Here is a 20372-nt window from a genome sequence, read left to right on the forward strand (position 1 = left end):
CTCTTCACTAGGTCTGCCTTCCTCATCCCCCACCGAAACTCACACTCCCATCCTAGGGCTTTCCTCTTATTTTGCACTAGGTCACGTGGCCCTGAGTTTCCCAAACCCGATGCTTTGGATTGGTTGCGTCACTTTTCCTATTAATTAAAATTGCTCCTCTCTGTGTTGACCTAAGCACCTAGCACAGCTGGGGCCAAAGATAAAGGCCCGAGCCCCCCCGGAAATGTTCCTCAGGTATAATCCTAGAATTTCAACAGCCCAAAGCACTCCTTAGCATTTCATCAAACAGCCAGGCTTGCTTCTCAGAGCAGCAACTTTTGGGGTTTGATTCACGTTCACACCTCCCTCCTTCCAGTATGGGAAAACAAAGGCAAAGACCCCACAGTCTGTGCACAAAAATGATACATTTATTGAAAGAGTATTTTTTCTTAATACAAAAGAAAGCTCTGTACATAGGACTGTGACCATGTCCACTATTCCTGGGTCAGCATCCCAGGGAAGTAGAAACCACTAACATACACACCCCACATTCACACACACACATTCACTCAGGCACACACACACACCCCAGAGCCATCAAGGAAGGGAAACACCAAGGGTCGCTGCACATATAAATGCCATCTCGTCCCTGACGCACACATGTTCTCCCAAGGCCACGCTCACACAACACACATTATAAGCACTTTGCCTGATTCACTCACTGGGTCTGTCTTTTGTGGGAAGGAGGGGAGGAATTCATCAAGGTCTCCTCCCCTGGGTGAGAGGGGGGAGTGAGTGAGTGATGGTGGAGTGAAAACAAGAGCAGAGAAAAGGGGCTGGGCAGTTACAGACCTGAGTCCCAAGCTCCCCCACTCTCTAGCCCCTGATTTGCCATGCCCCAATCTTGTAAGCCACCCATAAGCCCCCAGCTATCTCCAGGAGAAAGCCAGAAAGATGACTTCCATCTTGGCACCCCAAACTGGGGCAAGACAGCAACGGGGGTTAGAGGTTCGGAGGTTCTCAAACATGTCGGCAAATCATCCCCTTGATAACTAGGCTGTGCGTAAAAATTTCCCCCACCCCTTCACCTAATCACAGAAGCAGGCTTGTTCCTACTGAAGGCAGTCCTAAGGGGTTAATAAAACTCCACTCCACCGCTGCCCTGTTCTGAAAAAGCTCCCTCTCTGGATACAGGTGGTAAAGGTAGGCTCTGACACAGGGTAAAAGACCCTCCCCCTATGTTGGCCCACCCTCAAGGTCTACCCCAAAGCGGGTAGAAGGGGTGGGGCACGGCCCCTGTACAAATTACATAAATACTGAGGTTACACTTAGAAAAATAAAGTCATTTTCTTCAAGGCTTTTTGTCTTAATTTTAAAAAGTTACAGTAGCTGCTCACTCCCTGGGAGAGCTGCCATTTCTGGCTCCCCTATCCCCACACTCAGCCCAAGAGCTGCTCCCATTTCTTCTGCCCCCCCCATTCCTGCCTTCCGCCCCCTCCCAGACCCCACCCTGCTCACTGCAACTTGGGCCCCAGGCAGCTGCAGGCCTGGGGGCGCACAAGGCTGCAATGCCCATGCGTGTGGCACAAATGAAGTCGGTTGCCTCTGACACCCTCCCACCCCCGTCCCCACATTTGGTCTCCCTTTTCCCTCTCCCTAGCAACAGCCCTGAAGGACAAAAAGAGGCCCAGAGCTGTGGGTCACCCTCCCCACCCCGTTGGGGCATGGCCTGAGGGCCCCTCCCCCGGTTTTCTCCTGGAAACAACCCAGGACCGGGCAATCCCAGAATCTCCCCCACACACTGGCGGGCCCCAAGCTCATGGGGCGGCTCTGTCCCCAGAAGCCCAGCCAGCTCCAGGGAGCCCCAGGGCTCCCCAGGGAAGGGGAGCTTGGGCAGGGAGGGGGACGAGAAAAACGCCATAAAAAAAAGTTAAATATTTTAAAAATATATATTTATAGATTTGTTTTCACTTCGTCTCCTCAAATAAAAAGTTCAGAATCAACTTTAAGTAAAGCAGCTGGGAGGAGGGGGGGAAGACAGGGGGAGAGGGAACACCGGTGGTTCCCTCCAACCCAGTAGCCCCCGGAGTTCCGAGGGGAGCGACAGGGCAGGGCAGGTCACCCCAGGAATCTGCTCTGTGCACAGGCCCCACTACTCAGGAGCTGCAGAGGCCACGGGCACGGGCAAGTCTTGAGGGAAGAAGCCCCATCTCCCCAGCTGGCTCCCTGAGGGGCAGGGTTAGGGCTCTTTTGACCCAGCCTGTGGCAGACGCAGAGCTGACGTGGAGTCAGCAAGGAGGCTGGGGAGAGGACCCCGACTGCTTCCTCAGGGGGACACAGTGCCTCGTCCCACAGAGACCTGTGTGTGGGAGGGGGAGCACGGTCCCATTGGGTAAGCTAATACTCATGGCAAACACGGAGCCAAGCTGGCAAGGGGAGTCTGAGGAGGCAGGACAGCCCCACCATCAACAGAGATGGGAGGTGGAGCTAGAAGGAGGGGAGGGTGAGGGAGGGTGGGGTGGAGGGCAGGCTGGCCCATTTCTTTGGCTGGAGTGAGAGGGCTCAGTCCCGTGGCTGCCCACTGCTCCTCCCCGCCTCCCTCCTGCGGCCCGTCAACATGTGTGTAAAGAAAACGTGAAAAGGCAACAATAAATAAGTGGTGCCGTCCCTTGGGCCATCTGTCCAGGGCGGCAGGGCGGATCAGTCACTCTTGGTGCTGTGGGCGGCATCCAGGTTCACCACCTGTAATTCGGTGAGGTTGCTGCTGCTCCCGGCCTGCTGCCCTATCACAGCCATCTGGAGGGAAAGGGGATGGGTAAGCAGGAGGTAGGGGGCTGGAACTGACCAGCCAGCTCAGGCTGCCCCCTGCTCACCTGCCTGCCTGCCCACCACACAGGCCTGACCAGGAAAATGGATAGGCCTCTCGGCTAAGGATCTTGGCTTGGACCACCCAGTAATGGAATCCCTGAGGTCAAGATAAAGAAGGGGCTGGCTGACTGGGGTGAAAGGTGCCCCCACCTACCTGGTGAAGCTGAACTGCAGAAACAGGGATCTGCACTGTCCCAGATGGCGCTGTCAGGAACACCTGGGGGACGCCACCTGCATTCAAAAACCACAGGAGAAACTCAAATCACTAGCTCAAGAGAAACTTCCAGATCTTGGAGGTGTGGTGATAAATGCACAAGTGACTGGGTGAGTCTCAGATGTAAGTGCCCAAAGGTAAGTGTCCAAATGTGTCTAAGTACGTATGTGGGTGTGGGTGTTCAAGTGTGCATGAGTGTCCAACTGGACAGCCTGGATGCTGGAGTGTGTGTGCAAGCATCTGTATGTGTGTGTAAATGTGTAGGTATATGTGTGAGCACCTGGTTTAGGTATGTGAGTGTGTGCATCTGAGTTGGAGGCATTTGAATGTGTGTGTGTGTGTGTGTGTGTGTGTGTGTAAGGGAGGAAATGGCCCTCCTTTCGGCAGCCCTGCCCCCCCCCCCAAACTCACCTTGCTCCTGGACCTGGCTGTGGGACACCTGCATGGTGGATGGTGCCTGGGAGAAGGCATTGAGCACGGTGAGGCTGCCATCAGCCAGGCCCGAGGTGGGTGCATACATCACCGCATGGGGGCTGGGGTACATCATGTGGCCTCCCACAGTTGTGGGCACAGATGACGTCATGATGGTGGCGGGCAACGTCACTGGCAAACACAGACACACGTCAGGGAGGTCGGCACTGGTCCATATTGACATCCCCCATCCCACCCCCAGGAACTACAGGCCTCCAGAGCCCTCTTGCCATTTCCCAGGTCAAAAGCTAGATAAAACTTATTCCTTGGTACCCTGTCATCAACTAAGAATATCCTTATTTTTTCTTGAACACAACCACACCAACCTTTAAGTGTATCCTATCACATCGTTCTATTCCATTATCTATCTGCTCTGTTCCAAGACCCCAAGGCCCTGGGAAAAACAAAGATTACAATGACTGACCCAACCCAAGCAAACTCAGATACTCTTCTTTTAGAGAGCTCCCTCATCCCGTTTTTTACTTGTTCTCACTCCTCTTCTCTCTTCCTCAACATGTGGCTAACAGATTCAGCTTTTAAATAAGCACTTCTCCAATGTTAATGTGCATACAGTCACCGGGGGAACTTGTTAAAAATGTGGATTCTGATTCAGTAGGTTTGGGGTGAGGCTTAAGAGTCTGCATTTCTATCAAGCTCCCAGGTGATGCTGTGATACTGGTCCTCCTTCCACAGACCAAATTTCGTGTAACAAAGTTGCAAATAACTTAAAGTACTTAAAAGTACTTTTATTTTGAAAGTGTCTCGTCATTTCTGAAATGACTAGAGACACAGAGGGGAATTATGGTTACTCAAAAGCTAGGACACCCTCCCACGAGGAGACAACTACTCTATATAAGTCCTTCCTGGTAATTGAGCAAACGTGTGTCTTTGGGCAAGTAACTTCTCCTTTCTGGGCCTCAGGCTTCTCACCTAAGTAAAGAGTGTAGCTTCAATGGTCCCTAATTTCTTCCTGAAATCCACAGCCCTACTGCAGGGCAGGAGTCAAAACCCAACCATCCTCACCTGACTTTCTCATAAGGATTAGGGTAAGGGTTAACCCAAAAGCCTCAGTCTCCACATTAAGAAATTCTCTGACCTTAGTTACGGGATGGATACTGCTGGGCACCTGCTGCTAGGCCTCATGAAGGAGGCAGAGCAGGGAGGTGACAGAGCTTCGAGCTATACCTGTCCCGCTGGAGGAGGTCTGCGTGAGGTCTGTGCTGCTGTCGCGAGAGGGAGACGCTTGCTGTGGGGCCTGGTGCACCTGAATGGCCTGCACTGGGACCTGCTGGGCCACTGCCCCACCTATGAGACACAGAGACTTACTCGTGCTCTGTCCTACCCAGCCACCACCTGCACCAAGCACCCTCAAACACCCCCAGGCCCAAGGTCTGGCATTCTATCCCCGACTCCCATCACTATCTTTCCTGGGAGCCAAAGAGGCCCTTCATGACCAGAATCTTGTCTCCAGGGGCTTCCACGCTCTGCTCTTGCCCTTCCCTCCTCCTCCTGCCCTAGGCCCTGACTCTACCCTCTTCGGTTGACACAGGAGCAGGCATCAAGGACATGATCTGCCTTCCAGTCAAGGTAGGGAAGTGGTAGAATGTCTGCTGTCCTTGTGGCAATGGAGGCACAGGGCTGGGCTTGCTAGACAAGGCCAGAGCATATGGTTGAAACTTACTGACAAGGATAGTTCAAGTCCCAGTGGGGAGGGACCCAGTGCCTACCAATGGGACATAGAGGCTTCTCTCAGGCTCTGGCCCCTGTTCACCCTCTTTCTGAGTGAGGAAAGTCATTCTCCTTGTGCCAGCCCTAAACCCACTCTTAGCATGCTCAGTTTGCCCCTTGTGACTCACCAGGCATCAGGGTGAAGCTGGTAGGCAGCTGCATGAGGCCCCCGGAGGAAACAGGGCCGCTGCCTGTACTCTTCAGCACAGTCCCGTTGGCACTGCTGACAGCGCTGGGGCTGACGCTAGCAGACACTGGTGCCAGGTAGTTGGTGATGGGAAAGGAGGGGCCGCTGCTGACTTGCATGGTGGTAGAGGTGCTGGGTGCTGTCTGGATGGTGGAGGTGGTACCCGGCAGGTTGGTGACAGTAAAGGCCGGTTTCAGTGTATCCTACACCCAGAGTAAAGATGGAGTGGTGAGCCTCTACCAGACCCTGCCCCTTCAAGAAACTGTGTGGATTGACAGCCCAGAATGGAACCAGTGTGCTTGCGTTCAAATCCCAAGTCCGCCATTTACCTGCAGCCTGACTCTTAGACAAGTTATTGAGCTGCTGAGCTTTTTTCTTTAGTCTTCTGTCTGTAAAAGAAGGATAATACCTACCCCATAGGTGTTGTGAAGATTAAACAGGTTAACATATGTAAAACACTTAGAATAGTGCCTGGCTCATAAAAAAAGCAGTAAGTATTTGCTGCTGTTATAATGATGACAATGATAATGTCACCTGAGGTCTGTTCCCAGCTCTGGCAATGATAATCTGTGTGACCCTTGGAAAACCTCTTCTTTCTGAGCCTCAGTTTTCTTCTTCTGTAAACATGAGGGGGCTGGGCTACTATGTCATCCTTAAAAGGGTCCTTCCAGCTCTGAATTGCCAGGCTTCTGAGATAGGGACCGACAGTTTTTTCAGGGAATTTAGGGTTTGAGAGCGATCTTGGGGGTTTGGCAATGAAGCACCAAAAGAATTTATTCATTCGGCAAAATTTCATGGGAATAAATTAGCCCTACTGCTAAAAGAGTGGGGAGCCTAGAGCACTGACTCTCCCCTCAGGGAGGCTTTGTTCTTCGAAGAGGAAGGAGGAAGCCAGGAGCTGAGAACCAAGCCCAGAGAACTGAGGGGGCTCCGATACTGGAGGTGGGTCAGCGCGGGATGTTTGCTAAGCAGTGGAGCTCGAAGCCCCTGATTGGCGGAGGCGTTGCTAAGGCAAACAGTGCCGCTTCCTCCGATTGGCCAGTTAGTGAAGGGCCACCCGGAAGGTGGCGCTCCCCAGAGCAGCAAGGGAGGAAGCTCCACCCCTTCTCCTTACCGGGAAAAGGAAGGGGGAGGCGTAACCACGGCCGGCATCCCTAGCAGCCGGGCGAATACACTCCCTAACGTGTGCAGACCCGGACATCCTGAAGAGGCAGGCGGCTGGCTAGTAAGGTAGTCTCCCGCCTAGTCAGCCAGCCTGCCTGCTGACAGTGCTGGCTTCCCAGGACCCTGGAACCCATGAGCACTCCCTTCCTACTCCCCGGCCACCCAGCCGGCCAGGAGGGCAGGGCTAAGCGACGCCCCCGCCCCCAGCAGGGAGACAGCTGGCGGGAGGAATGCAAGGGCCCTGCCAGGCAGGCGGGCTGCAGGCGGGAGGCCGGCGTGGAGCCGGAGCCGGCCTTATATGGGCACGGAGGCCGCCCGCTTATCTAGGGGGCCGGCCTCCTGTCAGGATAGAGAGGATGGACACCTGTACCCTAAGATGCGGGGCACTAACCCGGCTCCACTCCACATCAGTAGGCACCTATCCACCTGTCCTGGGCGAGGGTGAGAGACCCCTTCCCCTCTCTGCCGGTCAAGTCCCTCCCCTTCCTTCCCCTCAGACAGGGGACCCAAACACACCTTGGTCTCCCCACTGCTGTCGGACTCCGACACCTGGTAGGTGAGATCTGTTTCTTCAAAGCCCGTGGCACTCATTCTCTGGTCTGTGGTGGGGTCTGAGCGGGGTGGAGAGTCTGGCGAGTTGAGGCAGGTCTGAATCAGTGCCTTGCCAGTCTCACTGGTGATCATGGGCTGCAGTTTGCGGGTGGCAAAGGTATACACATGGCCTGTCTCACTGGCCACCAGCAACAGCACCTGTGTCCCTGTCAGCGTGGACAGCTCATAGGCCTGGGGGTAGGGGGGGAGATGGGTAGGTCAGCAAAACTTTTAATCTCTACCTTCCTTGGGCAGTGGGAAAGAGAGGGAAGTACACAGTGATCTCAAGCCCCCACTCCCATAATTACCTTCCTCTCCAGTGACTCTATAGGGGTCTTATCTGAAGGATATCTGAAGGTGAGCTGAAGAGTAGAAAAACCCCATGCTTCTCTTTTGAGGAACAGCCTCACTGACCTGCAGATACCCCAAGCAAATAGCCACAGCTCCCGGTGACAGAACATATAACACCTCAGCAGACACGGAAGGGCCCAGGTAGCTGCTCCTCACTACAGCTTGGTGCCCAGAGCCTCACGAAGAGATGGCTCCCACTACCTCCTCACCGTCACAGGGACCAGGATGAAGTCGCTACTACACTGGAAGTCACATAGATATTAGGGATAAGGGGCCACCTAAGCTCTAAAATGTCCCATGTTTCTTCCCAGAAACTGCACAGGCACTAACCTGTTGCCATTTTGTCCTGCTCTATAATACTCTGCTCCCCCTTTTCTCTTTCCTTGTCTTGATTCAACAGTGTCTGGAGTGAGGGGAGATGGCAGCTAGATTAGCGGCTACTACCCTGCCATAAACCCAGGAAGGGGACCTTCACAGACCTTCAAGGATGGCCCCATAGGTAGCATCCTCACTCCCAACAAAGTTCCACCACCCACTGGAAGCAGCCTTGGTTTCTATATGGGATAAATATAAACACCGGCCAATGTTCCCAGAGTTCTAGCTTCTTGTTTCCCAGTTCCTCTGCTTTCATCCCTTCCCATATCTTCTATACCCCAAGACAACTCCTTTCCTCATCCTTTTCACTGGATAATCAGCTAGAAGAGGAGGCATTTCTAGGTACCTCTGCAAACCTCCCCAAACTCCGTGCACAGATTTTTCCCTAGGGCTGGAAATCCCACTTGTTCCAGGGGCAAATGATTCTGAAGCCTGTCCTGCAGGGAGTGTGCTGGCTTCCAGTGGATGCACGGAAGACACATGGCCATCTCAGGACTTGGTTTCTGATGCTCAGGGCAGCATCAGTTCTCCTGCCCTGCTCCCTTACCTGGGGCTCTTGAGCCCCATTCGGTCATCAGCCCTGCCCATCCTTCCAGCCAGCACTACTCTAGTGATGCCCACCTTCCTCCCACACATGTTCGCTCATTGTTGTTATGCAGCTCCAACCTCCTCACCCCCATACCTTCTCTTCTCCCTGCTTTTCCGGCGCCTTCCCCCCCAACACCAGAGCGCACTGGACCTACTGACCCCCGGGTCTCGTTAACCACCTCCCGGGCAGCCCCGCAGCCTCCCATTACCACTCCTCACTCCTCCGCTCTACGAGGGCCCCGGTCCTCTCTGGCGCCCGTCACTCCCACCTCGGCGCCTTTCCTCTCTTTTCCGGACATTCCCGGCATCTCCCCTCTCCCCACATTTCCCTGGCGGCCCCTCCCCTTTCACCCTCCTGGGGCAACAGCCATCCCCTCCCACACACCTCCTGCGGACTTGCCGCCTCTCACCTCCGCCTCGGCTCTGCCTCCTTCCCGGGCTCCCCTTGCGCGTCCCCACCCTCCCGGTCTCCCGTGGCCGGCCAGCCTCCCGGCCCGGTACCTTCTTCATGATGCCCGTCTTCCTCTTGCTGAAGGTCGTGTAGCGCCGCAGCTTGTTGTCGATGAACTCCATCTTGATCTTCACACGGCCCCGAGTCTTCTTACCCGGCTTGGCCCCGCTCACTGCGCCGCTCACCGGCCCGTAGCCCCCGGTGGCCGCCGCCGCCGCCTCGGGCCCACCGACCACCACGCCGAGCTCCATCTCGCTCAGGCTCCGCTTCAGGCCGCGCCGCTCCGCGCCCAGCTCCTCCTCCTCTCCAGACTCCGAGTCACCCTCGCTGCCGCTGTAGAGGGCCCCCGCGGTGGGCGCCGGGGTGGTTGTCGCTGCTGCTGCAGCCTCCCGCTCAAGGCGGCCCGGGCCGAGCCCCGCGCCGTTCCCGGGGACCCGGCCCCCGTTAGCCCCGCGAGTCCCGCCGCCGCCTCCACCGCCTGGCCGCCCCGTCGGGGTCCGGTTCAGGCTGCCCCCCAGGGCCGAGCCCCGGCCCAGCGCCGCCGCGGCCCCAGCTTGGCTCGGTAACATGGCGCTCAAAGTAGGAGGGCGGACGGGCAGTCAGCGAGGAATCGGAGCCGCCGCCGCCGCCGCCATCGGCTTCCCGGCTCAACCCGGCGCTCCTGCTGCTGTTTAGTGCCGCTATCGCTGCCGCCGCTGCCGCTGCGAACCCGGGGCCCCTGCACGCCCGGGCCGACCTGGGCCCTCACTTTCCTGCCCCTGTGGCCCGGGTTGCCCCAGGCCGCGCGGAGCGCCCCCTGTCCGTACGCTAGGGCGGCGCGCCCGGCGGCCGTCAGTGTCCCCCGGGGGGCAGGGGCTGCTGGCCGCGGCCGAGACGGCGGGTGGAGGGGGCCGGGACCACGCGCTGGTGGCAAGGGATCCCCCGACCCTTCCCCCCATATAAAGAGATACAATGTTTCCTTTTATGGCGAGGCCGCTCCTTATATGGTGAGCCCCTGCACCCCCGCCCCATTGGTCCGCGGTTCCAGCACCTCCGCTCCCCATTGGCCCACAGGGGGCGCTTATTTGCATAGACATACCGAACTCGCTGCTGTCATCGCGCGTCAGACGGCAACTCCAAAAGGGGAGGAGCCGACGCCTCTTAAAGGAACAGGAGAGGAGGTACGACTCCGCCCCCCTGACCAGAGAATGGTAGAGAGAATTGGGAGGAACCTGCGGTAGAGGAAGCCTGGAAGAGCACTGGAGCACAGTCTTGCGGAGGAGAGGGAGCGGTACTGGGAACCCGGTGCTGGAAGGGCTGGAAGCTAACACTGGGATGGTCCCTGAGTGGATTGTGCGGATTGCAGTAAATGATATGCAGCCCAAATTCCCAGGGACTGCAGGGATTAGAGCATTTCCCCACGCCTTCCCGAGGGAGTCAACGTTACTGGCGGAGCGAAGGGGGCTTGTGTCCCCGCTGTCTACACTCTTCGCCCTGCGGCCTCTCGGCTCCACCGCTTCCCCTCCCCCCCACCACTTCCTTTCCCTTTCCCTCTCTTTTCAAGGCGACGACACTTTCCCACCAGGCCGGCTCCCCGGTCCTCATTCATCATTCTCTATGCTGGTTTTGGGGTGGGGGGCGGGGATCTTTGGCAGACGTACATCTGGAAAAGACCGGGGGAGACAGTCGGCCTCCCGGTCCCCAATGGGGGCAGGGAGGAGAGATGATGATCTGTAAAGACTTCCAGCTGCGGCCTGGGCTGGGGGTGGGGGTGGTCGTGGGGATAAAGCCCACCCCTCAACCAGTGCAAAGGCCTGGGAAAAAGTGTAGCCAGACAGAAAGTTTAAGCAAGCAAGCAAGTGCATGCGTCACACACATACTCTCTCTCTCTCTCTCTCACACACACACACACACACACACACACACACACACACACACACACGCCCTTCTCTTGAAAGCCAAGAAAAGCCCATAGGAGGAAAAAAAAAAAGAGTGGAGTGCTGCAAAACCCAGGTTCAGGGTCTGGGTCTGGTTCTTAGCTCCAAGGCAGTGAAAATAGCTTGAGCTTTACTATTACAGAAATTATTAAAATCTGGAAGCTGCCTCTTCCTAGCCCTGTGCCTGGAAACAAGTTTTTGACCTCTCCAAACTCCACATTACTCATTGTTGGTATGAGGTCCTTAAAAAGATTAGATGAGATATAGATTAAAGTGCAGTGGTGGTCTAAGTAAGTGGTTAGGGAGGTAATCACCTTGTCCCTAGGATAAACAGCCTCTTGTGTTTAAGGGGATGGCATAGGATGATGATTCCTGCCTTAAAAATTGTTATGAAGATTAAATAAAGCAGTCAGTTGTGAATAAAGTGGTAGTGATAGTGAAATCAATTTAGTATACTGCAACCAGCATTTAAATTAATAAAGTAATGGGTCTCACAAAAAAAAGAGACAAGAGTAAATATTGTTGCATAAAACTTTTCTTTGTATTATTTTTAGTTTGAACCATATGAAATTGCCATTTTATAGGTCAAGAGGGTAGGATACTGTCAGTTTCATATGATTCAATGTGTGTGTACTGGATGACAACGTCAACTGCATTTCTTACTGTGAATCGCAATCCAAAGACTGAAAATACTGAAATAAAGTATGTTCAAGTGATTTGTGAGATATCATGTGTGTATATATACATACATACACACATACATACTAAAAACATGGCTTGTTCATCCAACCCCTAAATACAGGAATTAAGAGCCCTCCTCTCCCCCCCTTTCCCAATAGTTTTTTAAAGAGTTTTTCTTTTTTTTTTTTCTCTTTTCCTAATTTACTCTGCACAACAGGTAGTTAAACATATGGAATGTGTTAGCTCAAGAGGAAGAACAGGTCAAATAGATAAATAGGTTCCAGACGGGCTTCAGGGGCCACAAATGTTTGCTTGGGATTTGTCTAAGCCGCACAGTCTTAAAATCACAGCCGTTGGGGTTCATTCTTGCCTGGCTTCTAAAGACTTTTACATTTGAAAAACCTACTTCAGACACGCAGGGTGGGCAGCCCTAAGCGGTGGCACCCCACTCAGCAGAGAACACAGCCGTCTGCCACGTCCACAGGGAAGGGGGTCCAGGATGACAACAGTACTCAGCTTCCCTTCCCAGAGGCTGCCATCTCTCCCATTTCACCGAACCCCAGGGCAATTGCACAGCAGCTTAGTGCCACAGCTCCTTCACAGCCCTTTATCACCGGCGGGGGAAGGGGGGCACCACTCCACCCACACCACATTACTGCAGGTTCAGGAAACAAAACTGCTGATGTGGATAAAGTTACAATCAAAAACTGGCTCATAGGTGTGTCTTCTTTGGACCATAGAATATTTTAAAATCAGGAGATTTTACATAGAAATCTGATTATCTGGCCTCTCTCAAAAAATTGGAATTTTTAGCAACCCCGGGCTTACGTGCCTGCAGGAGCACAATATTCTGGAGCAGAGTTGAACGGTGGCCAGAGAAGAGGCATCTGCTCCCAGGTTCACTATAGACTCTGCACAGCCCACTGAACTCAGATAAGTCCCCTGCCTGGCCTCCCTGGAATGTGAGTTTGGTGCTTCTCCGATAAGGCCTCAATCGCAGTAGCCCCCTGTCCATCCAGACCATGAAGGACCTCCAGAAGGGCATCAGAATTTCAGCCAGATCCCCTCATTCTACACCATTCCCACCCTGAACTTTCTTTCTCCTGATTTTTATCACTCAAATAAAATCGGAATAAAAATTTATTACTTTTTTTAAAAATTAATAAATTTATTTTTTGTCTGTGTTGGGTCTTTGTTGCTGCGTGCAGGCTTTCTCTAGTTGCAGCGAGCAGGGGCTACTTTGTTGCGGTGCGCAGGCTTCTCATTGCGGTGGCTTCTCTTGTGGTGGAGCACGGGCTCTAGGCGTGTGGGCTTCAGTAGTTGTGGCACACGGGCTTCAGTAGTTGTGGCTCTCGGGCTCTAGAGTGCAGGCTCAGTAGCTGTGGTGCACGGGCTTAGTTGCTCAGCGGCATGTGGGATCTTCCCGGACCAGGGCTCGAACCCGTGTCCCCTGCATTGGCAGGCGGATTCTTAACTACCGCGCCACCAGGGAAGGCCAAGATTGCTTTTAAAAAAATTGCTATCATCAAAAAAAAAAAAAATTAGTAACACTCTAAAACTGTCTTCATTGGGAAATAACCAATTAATAACGTTGTGATGGTTTCAGGTGCACAGCAAAGCGACCCAGCCATACATATACACATATCCATTCTCCCCCAGACTCCCCTCCCATCCAGGCTGCCACATAAGATTGAGCAGAATTCTACACAGGGATTCTTAACTTCACATAGAAGAAAAGAGGTCTCAATGGTGATGGCAGCATTAGAGGGGATGGAAAGGTCATGAGTCAGTGTGCCCAGGAAATGTCAGGAAAAGCCACGCTGCAAACACTCATCGTGCTTTCCATCAGACGAGAGGAATGTGTTTTGTTTATTTTTTAAATTTTTACTGGTGTATAGGTGCTTTACGATGTCGTGTTAGTTTCTGCTGTACAGTAATGTGAATCAGTTATACGTAAAAATATATCCCTTCTTTTTTAAGAGTTCTTTCCCATTTAGGTTACCAGAGAGCATTGAGTAGAGTTCCCTGTGCTATACAGTAGGTTCTCATTAGTTATCTTTTTATACATAGTAGTGTATATATGTCAATCCCAATCTCCAAATTCATCCCACCCCCCTCTTCCACCCTTAGTATCCATGAGTTTGTTCTCTACATCTGTGTCTCTATTTCTGCTTTGCAAATAAGTTCATTTTTTGGATTCCTTTTATTTCTTTTTCTTCTCTGCCATGGCTAGGACTTCCAAAACTATGTTGAATAATAGTGGTGAGAGTGGACATTCTTGTCTTGTTCCTGATCTTAGGGGAAATGCTTTCAGTTTTTCACCTTTGAGAATGATGTTTGCTGTGGGTTTGTCATATATGGCCTTTATTATGTTGAGGTAGGTTCCCTCTGTGTCCACTATCTGGAGAGTTTTTAATCATAAATCGGTGTTAAATTTTGTCAAAAGCTTTTTCTGCATCTATTGAGATGATCATATGGTTTTTATTCTTCAGTTGTTAATATGGTGTATCACATTGATTGGTTTGCATATATTGAAGAATCTTTGCATCCCTTGGAGAAATCCCACTTGATCATGGTATATGATCCTTTTAATGTGTTGCTGGATTCTGTTTGCTAGTATTTTGTTGAGGATTTTTGTGTCTCTGTTCATCAGTGATGTTGGCCTGTAATTTTCTTTTTTTGTGATGTCTTTGTCTGGTTTTGGTATCAGGGTGATGGTGGCCTTGTAGAATGAGCTTGGGTGTGTTCCTTCTAGAGGAATGTATTTTTTGCTTTATGCAAGTCTGTACCACTTGACTTCTTCCATGATCAGTATTACTTTTATGCAAAAAATTTTCCCTTAAAATTAAGCAAAGATAGAAACAGGGCAGAGGTAGAATAAATGGATCTTGGTGATGGCCTGCATGGGAAGGGGGTGCACAGAGAAGAGGGCTCATGATGGGTTGAGATTCTAAGTAAGGGTGACTATTCTCCACCAATAATGGAAACAGGGAACTTGGCTTAAAGAACAGGTTTGGGAGAGAGGTAAGTTCAGTTTGGGCCCAGGGAAACAGGTAGAGAGAAATGTCCTGTAGAAAAATGGGAGTGTGAGTCTGAAGCTTGAGGTAGAGGCTGGAACTGGAGCTAATGCTTTGGGAACTGTCCACACTGAAGGGCCAGTTAAAGTCACATGAGGTAAGACGAGATTCCTGAGGGTGAGAATGTAGAGAGAGGAAGGTCAAGGACAGAAGCCAGAACAGCCATCTCTGGGGCAGGCAGAAGAAGGAAGCCACAACCAGGGCTGGAGAAGGCCTGGTCAGAGAAGGTGGATACAGTGTACCATCACCAAAGGCAAGAGAGGAGAATTTGAAAAGGCAGATGTGGCCAGCAGTGTTAGCCACTGCAGAGCGGTCAAGGAAGACCAGGCATCTTCCTTGACGCCTCTAAGAAGAGGTTTAGTGATAAATGACCTTCTACAGTACTGCCTTCCCAGTACTTCTGAGCGCATCCCACAGGAGGAAATAATTTTTACATCACAACATGGAGTGAATTCAATTATTGTACCCCATTTTCACACCCTGTGTTGGAATAAGATATCCACATCCTTTGCAGTCACATCCTACTAGTGCTGATGTTGGGTTTTGACATGTGACTTGCTTTGGCTGATAAAATGTTAACAGACCAACGCTTTTAAATGTGCTGGCATGATCTGGCGGGACTTCTTGTGCTCCTGCTACTGCATGAGAGCATGCTCTGGGGGCCAGCAGAGTAGACCCAAACCAGACCTACCACCTGGTGCCAAGCCCACCTGAACTCAGTTAAGTCCAGCCAAGATCAGCCAAACCTCACCAACTTGCAGATCTGTGAAAAAAATAAATTGTTGTTGTGAGATTTGGGGTTTTTATGCCGCAGCACCACCTCCATAGCTGACATAAGCTAACATACCCAAACACATATCAAATATAATAAACAAAATTTTGTAAAACAATACTTACCCATAAGGTATACAATGTACTCAGATAGTTTTTTATTGTTTCATATTTTTAAAATGATGGTTACAACCCACAATTTGAAAAGCACTGCTCTAGAGAAATTGTTCTCATGGGTTTTTTTTGTTTTTGTTTTTGTTTTTTTACACTCCAACACACCTGAGGGATGTACCACACTGTATATCTACAACAGTGGCTCACTTACCATTTGTGCAACCTTAGGGAAACTACCTGACCTCCCTGAGCCTTGGTTCCCTAATCTGTGAAATGGGAACAATAATATCTGGCTAACAGAGTGGTCACAGAAGTTCAATAAGATAATGCATGTTAAGTGCTTAGCAAAGTGACTGGTACAGAGCAAGTATTTAATGAATATTAGCTGTTCTTTTCATTACTGAGAAATTTGGTGAGGAACAGAAGGAACTAGAGCAATTCCAGGGGTCAGGACTTATCTCTTTAGGATGGGGAACCATGCTGAAGTTACGATATGGTAGAGTGTAACTGATGACACAAGGTCTAGGTAATGAAGAGGCAGGAATCAAACCAGCTGAGGGCTGAAAGCCCTGGAGCAGTGAGGCATTAAGCGCATCTCTGCTCAGTCCTATCTCCTCCATCACCTTCCTAGAGTCTTAAAGGGATTCAGAGACCTGAATCTGTCACTAACTCCTTCTCCAATCCCACTCTAACTAGTTCCCTCCTCACACTTCTATGCTCAATACCTGAGCGTGAGTACCAGGCCAGCCAGCAGAGAATAATTAGTTGGCCTCAAAGAGCAACACAGGGTCACATGAACAAGAGGTGGCCTCACCTCCTCTGAGCCCACATTCTCAACAGCCCCAGGAGGAAACTCCCTGGCAGTCCAGTGGTTAGGACTCCATGTTTTCACTGCTGTGGCCCAGATTCAATCCCTGGTTGGGGAACTAAGACCCTGCAAGCCACGCAGTGTGGCCAAAAAAAAAAAAAAGTATTCAACTGCTCCACAAACCAGAGAGAAGGACCAGTGTCTGCCAGTTATCCCTGCCGAAGCACCCCCCCAAGACTCCGGGAAGGCACATGGCCCCTTCTGATAAGCGAGGGAAGAAGGCACATCATTTATGGGCAAAAAGTAGGGAATGAGCATCAGAAGCAGGTTGTAAAAAAGGCTTCTTTATTGAGAGCAGCGAGTGTAAAAAAAAACCAAAACAAACAAACAAACAACAACAACAACAATAAAGGTGTGAGGCAGGGGTGGCCCACTGTCCCATCTCCTCCAGGACCCACCCCTGCATCCCATGCCCTCCCACCCCACGCTGCAATTACATACAAAAGCCGCCCACGGTGCATACAAAAAGGGCGGGTTATATAGTGTCAAAAGCTCCTGAAAACTCCTTCATCTGCCAGGCACTTAGGATGAGAAAAGGAGAGAAGGATGGGGAGGAGGCGCAGGTCTGGGTCAGCGTGCACATGTCCATGGAGGGAGGGGGGGACTCGCTGGCTGGGTCCTCCATGATCCTAGTGCAGACCCCAAAGTGGTCCCCAGGGGCCAGAACAATCCAGGACTTGAGTATATTAAGGAACTCCCCTTGAAGCCAGCTCACCTCCAGCCTAGCCCTCCCCCAAGGAAGTTGGCAGGTGAGTGGCAGAACTGGACCTGGTGGAGGGGAGGAGACCCAGGCCAGAAATTGGGGTTACCTGAGGCACCCACACTGTCCCTGATGGGGGAAGGGGTGGCAGAGAAAGCTGCCCAGCCCAAAGCCCCAGTCACCCAGTCTGGGTCCAAATCAGCCTCCCCAAGGGCTGAGGGTGAGGAAGAGGAAGAAAGCCCAGGCCCTGCCTGACCTCAGCAGTGCCTGTGGTGCCCGGGCGGGGCCCCTAGGGCCCAAGAGGACCAGGATCTTGCCCATCATGCTGTGGGCACCCCTCAGGAGGTCCTCCCCTGCCCACGCCATCCTGAGGCACAGCCTGCCTGGGCTCCCTCCTCACGGCTTGTTATCCGCGGGGCTGTCTCCCAGGGTGTTGGCGATCTCGCTGAAGGAGGGCCGGTCCTTGGGGCTGAGGGCCCAGCAGCGCTGCATCAGCCGGTAGAGCTTGGAAGGGCAGCCCTCAGGCTGCGGGAGTCTGGCCTTCCCAGCCTGCAAGTCTGCAGAAAGACGGTGTGAAGAGGGTTAGTCAAAATATTTAACCGCCTGTCCAACACTCTGTGGAGCCTGCAGTTCCCAAAGGCAACCACGTGGGGGAGACTCTGAGGGACACTGGCCAGTGTGGGTGAGCAAGGATTCAAGGAGCTTATAGAAAGCATCTTGCAAGCAAAGGGGAGGACTCCCCTGGTCCCAGCTCTCTCTGGCTGGAGGGGACAGGGTCCAAGCAGCACAAGAAGCAGCCAATGAACAGGGGCTGAAGTGGGATCAATAGGCAGGCACCAGAGTAGCTAGAGTGAATGCTGGGAACAAGGGCTATTTACCAACCAGTATGAAGGTATTTCGGTAATCTAACAAGTGGAGTGGCCGTATCCATGTACGTGCTGATACCAGCCCTGAGAGGGGTGGGGGAGCTGAACTGGCCCCGGGACCCTGAGCAAGCTCTCCACCTAGAGAACATCTGGAATTGTCTCTCGGAAATAGAGCTGCCTACCTGCCAGCACTTCATCATCTGCCTGCCCACCATGGGGCATTTCCCCGTGGGTGAACACTTCCCACATCAGCACGCCGAAGGCCCAGACATCAGACTTGGTGGAGAAGTCGCCCTCTAGGATGGCCTCAGGGGACATCCAGCGCAGCGGCACCCAGGCCTGGCGGAAGTGGTAGTACTCACTGCGGGACAAGAGGACACACAGGCATGGGGGTGGGGGGATGAGGGGCACAGCCTGGGATCCCAACCTCACCCCAGGTCTGGGTCTCATACCCAAGCTACAGCCCAGATTTTCTGTATCAAGGCATTCCGGGAAATTGGAAACATTTTTGCTTAGCAAGGGGTGGGGTGGGGGGGTTTGTATACTGGATGAAATCTGGAGGCATCCACATGGGGTCTGACAGTTAAAAAATTCCCTTAAGAATCAGACTTCGCCTAATGTCAATATTTAAAAGCTAATAATCATACATACTTTCTATACTAGTTTAAAAGTGTGAAAAATGAACACGTTAAATGGAAAGAAATCTTAAAGGGCTTTACTAGTGAGAAACCAATCATGACTAAAGCAACAGTCAGACAAACCAGGGTGAGTCAGAACTGGGATGACTCGAGGGGAAGTTCCCGGAGGCACTAGGTAATGTATATTCCAGCGCGATCTCTGGCTATGGGTGCTAAGCTTTAAGTCTTAGCCTTAAAAATAATAATTACTGAATTCAGGAAGTTACAGAGGGAACCATATGAATAGTTAAATTCTATATAAAACTATATAAAGTGTGACTAGTTACTTTTGAAAAAGGTTTATAATTTTTTTTTATCACTAGAGAAAATGTGTAAGATCAGGGAGCTGTGGTCCACTGGCTGGGATGCCTACTGCACCCTTGGGAGAGGGTGGGAAGGTTCTGCCCCTCCCGGGGCCTCCAGCTTTGGACTAAGCCCTTTCCCATCCCCCACCATCTGTGTCTGCCCTCTGCCCCTCGCCCACCCCACCTGTGCCCCCTACCTGTTGTACACGTCCTTGCTGAGCCCCAGGGCCGACACCTTCACTTGTCTCTGAGCGCTGACCAGGCAGTTTCGAGCGGCCAGGTCCTTGTGCACAAAGCGGTTGTTGGACAGGTGCTCCATTCCCAGGGCCACTTGGGTACACAGAGCCACCTGGAACGAGAAAGGGGGCTGTCAGAGCAGATCAGGACTGGGGTATCAGCGGACCGCCCTTGACACAGCTATTGGTGGGGTCTCAGCACCATTAATGTGATGCTGAAGGAAGCCCCAAAACAAAGGCACAATAGCCTGTTCCCTTCTCTGTAAAATGGGAATAACAGGACCTGCCCTCCTGGGTTGTTGGAGAACTGAATTGAATGAAATAAAGTTTTCGGCCCCACTCCCATGCACAGCAGGTGCTAGATTAAGTGAGTGGCAGGTGGGGTGGGGAGAACACATAGTGACCACCTGCTGAGTGAAAAATAACTGGGCAGTAAGTATAGCTCACATCTTTAGGGGTTGCTCCTCTTTTTTTTTTTTTTTTTACTTCAAAGTTACATATTTTCTACTAGTTGCAATTCATAAAAAACAAAATAAACAATCATATATATCTATATATAAAATATATGTGTGAGCGAAAGTAGATAGATACACACACACACACACACACACACTGGTTGCCTCTGAGAAGGGTAGCTGGAGGCCAGAGAGAAAAGGTAGGGAAACTTTTGGTTTATATTTTTGGTGTGAACTACATATAGAAAAGCTCATAAAATATATGTCTACTTTCACGAATAACTATAACGCCCACACCCAGGTAACAGTCACCAAGTTAAAAAAAAACAAACCAATGATAGGCCCCCAGAAGCCCCCCACTGGCTCCTTCCCCATCACAAATTCTCCTCTCTCCTCAAGAGGTAATCACTATCCTGGCTTCTATGAAAATAATGTCTTGTCTGTTCTTTACAGTTTTACTGCTTATGCATATGTTCCTAAACAAACAATACAATTCCATTTTTCCTGTTTTAGAACCAGATAAGGCTGCAAGCATACAAATATGTATATTCCTTTGTGCCTTGATTCTTTCACTTAACATTGCAACGTTCATCCTTTTTTTGGGATATCATTGTACTGAGTTCTTTTTCATCATAAACACATCATAATTTATTCCTTCTAATGTCGGTGGAAATTTGTTTCCCCCACCCCCTGCCAGATTTTCGCTATTAAGAACAGTGCTGGGGGCTTCCCTGGTGGC

At 51.6% G+C, this 20372-nt stretch overlaps 2 protein-coding genes across 3 annotated transcripts in view; both read right to left on the bottom strand.

Moving 5' to 3' along the window:
• Positions 1-385: 385 nt before the first annotated feature.
• On the bottom strand, positions 386-9915 carry SRF (serum response factor). 2 transcript variants are annotated; one of them, XM_036869236.1, is made up of 7 exons: positions 9018-9913; positions 7128-7394; positions 5389-5650; positions 4718-4837; positions 3473-3664; positions 3002-3078; positions 386-2775 (listed from the first exon to the last, which is right to left on the bottom strand). In XM_036869236.1, exons 1-7 carry the CDS (start codon positions 9534-9536, stop codon positions 2680-2682), a joined length of 1533 nt encoding a protein of 510 aa, XP_036725131.1. In that variant the 5' UTR covers positions 9537-9913; the 3' UTR covers positions 386-2679. The 2 variants fall into 2 exon arrangements, with proteins under 2 accessions (XP_036725131.1, XP_036725132.1); XM_036869237.1 differs by lacking the exon at positions 4718-4837 and having other exon boundaries at positions 9018-9915.
• Positions 9916-16658: 6743 nt separating this feature from the next.
• The window catches only part of PTK7 (protein tyrosine kinase 7 (inactive)), a 59839-nt gene continuing 56125 nt past the window's right edge, over positions 16659-20372 (bottom strand). Inside the window, exons 18-20 of the mRNA XM_036868250.1 lie at positions 19140-19291; positions 18143-18321; positions 16659-17651 (exon numbers count right to left, since the gene is read on the bottom strand). Of these exons, the coding sequence (XP_036724145.1) occupies positions 17491-17651; positions 18143-18321; positions 19140-19291 (492 nt within the window). The 3' untranslated portion in view covers positions 16659-17490. The remainder of the gene's footprint in view (positions 17652-18142; positions 18322-19139; positions 19292-20372) is intronic.

This window comes from Balaenoptera musculus, chromosome 11 (genome assembly GCF_009873245.2).
Source record: "Balaenoptera musculus isolate JJ_BM4_2016_0621 chromosome 11, mBalMus1.pri.v3, whole genome shotgun sequence".
Taxonomy (NCBI): domain Eukaryota; kingdom Metazoa; phylum Chordata; class Mammalia; order Artiodactyla; family Balaenopteridae; genus Balaenoptera; species Balaenoptera musculus.

Coding starts and splice junctions, on each gene's coding strand:
- SRF (XM_036869236.1), bottom strand. CDS start 9,536: ATGTTACCGAGCCAAGCTGGGGCCGCGGCGGCGCTGGGCCGGGGCTCG. Junction 4,838..5,388: donor CAGCTTCACCCTGATGCCTG/GTGAGTCACAAG, acceptor TGTGTCTCATAG/GTGGGGCAGTGGCCCAGCAG. Junction 3,079..3,472: donor CAGCCAGGTCCAGGAGCAAG/GTGAGTTTGGGG, acceptor TTTTGAATGCAG/GTGGCGTCCCCCAGGTGTTC.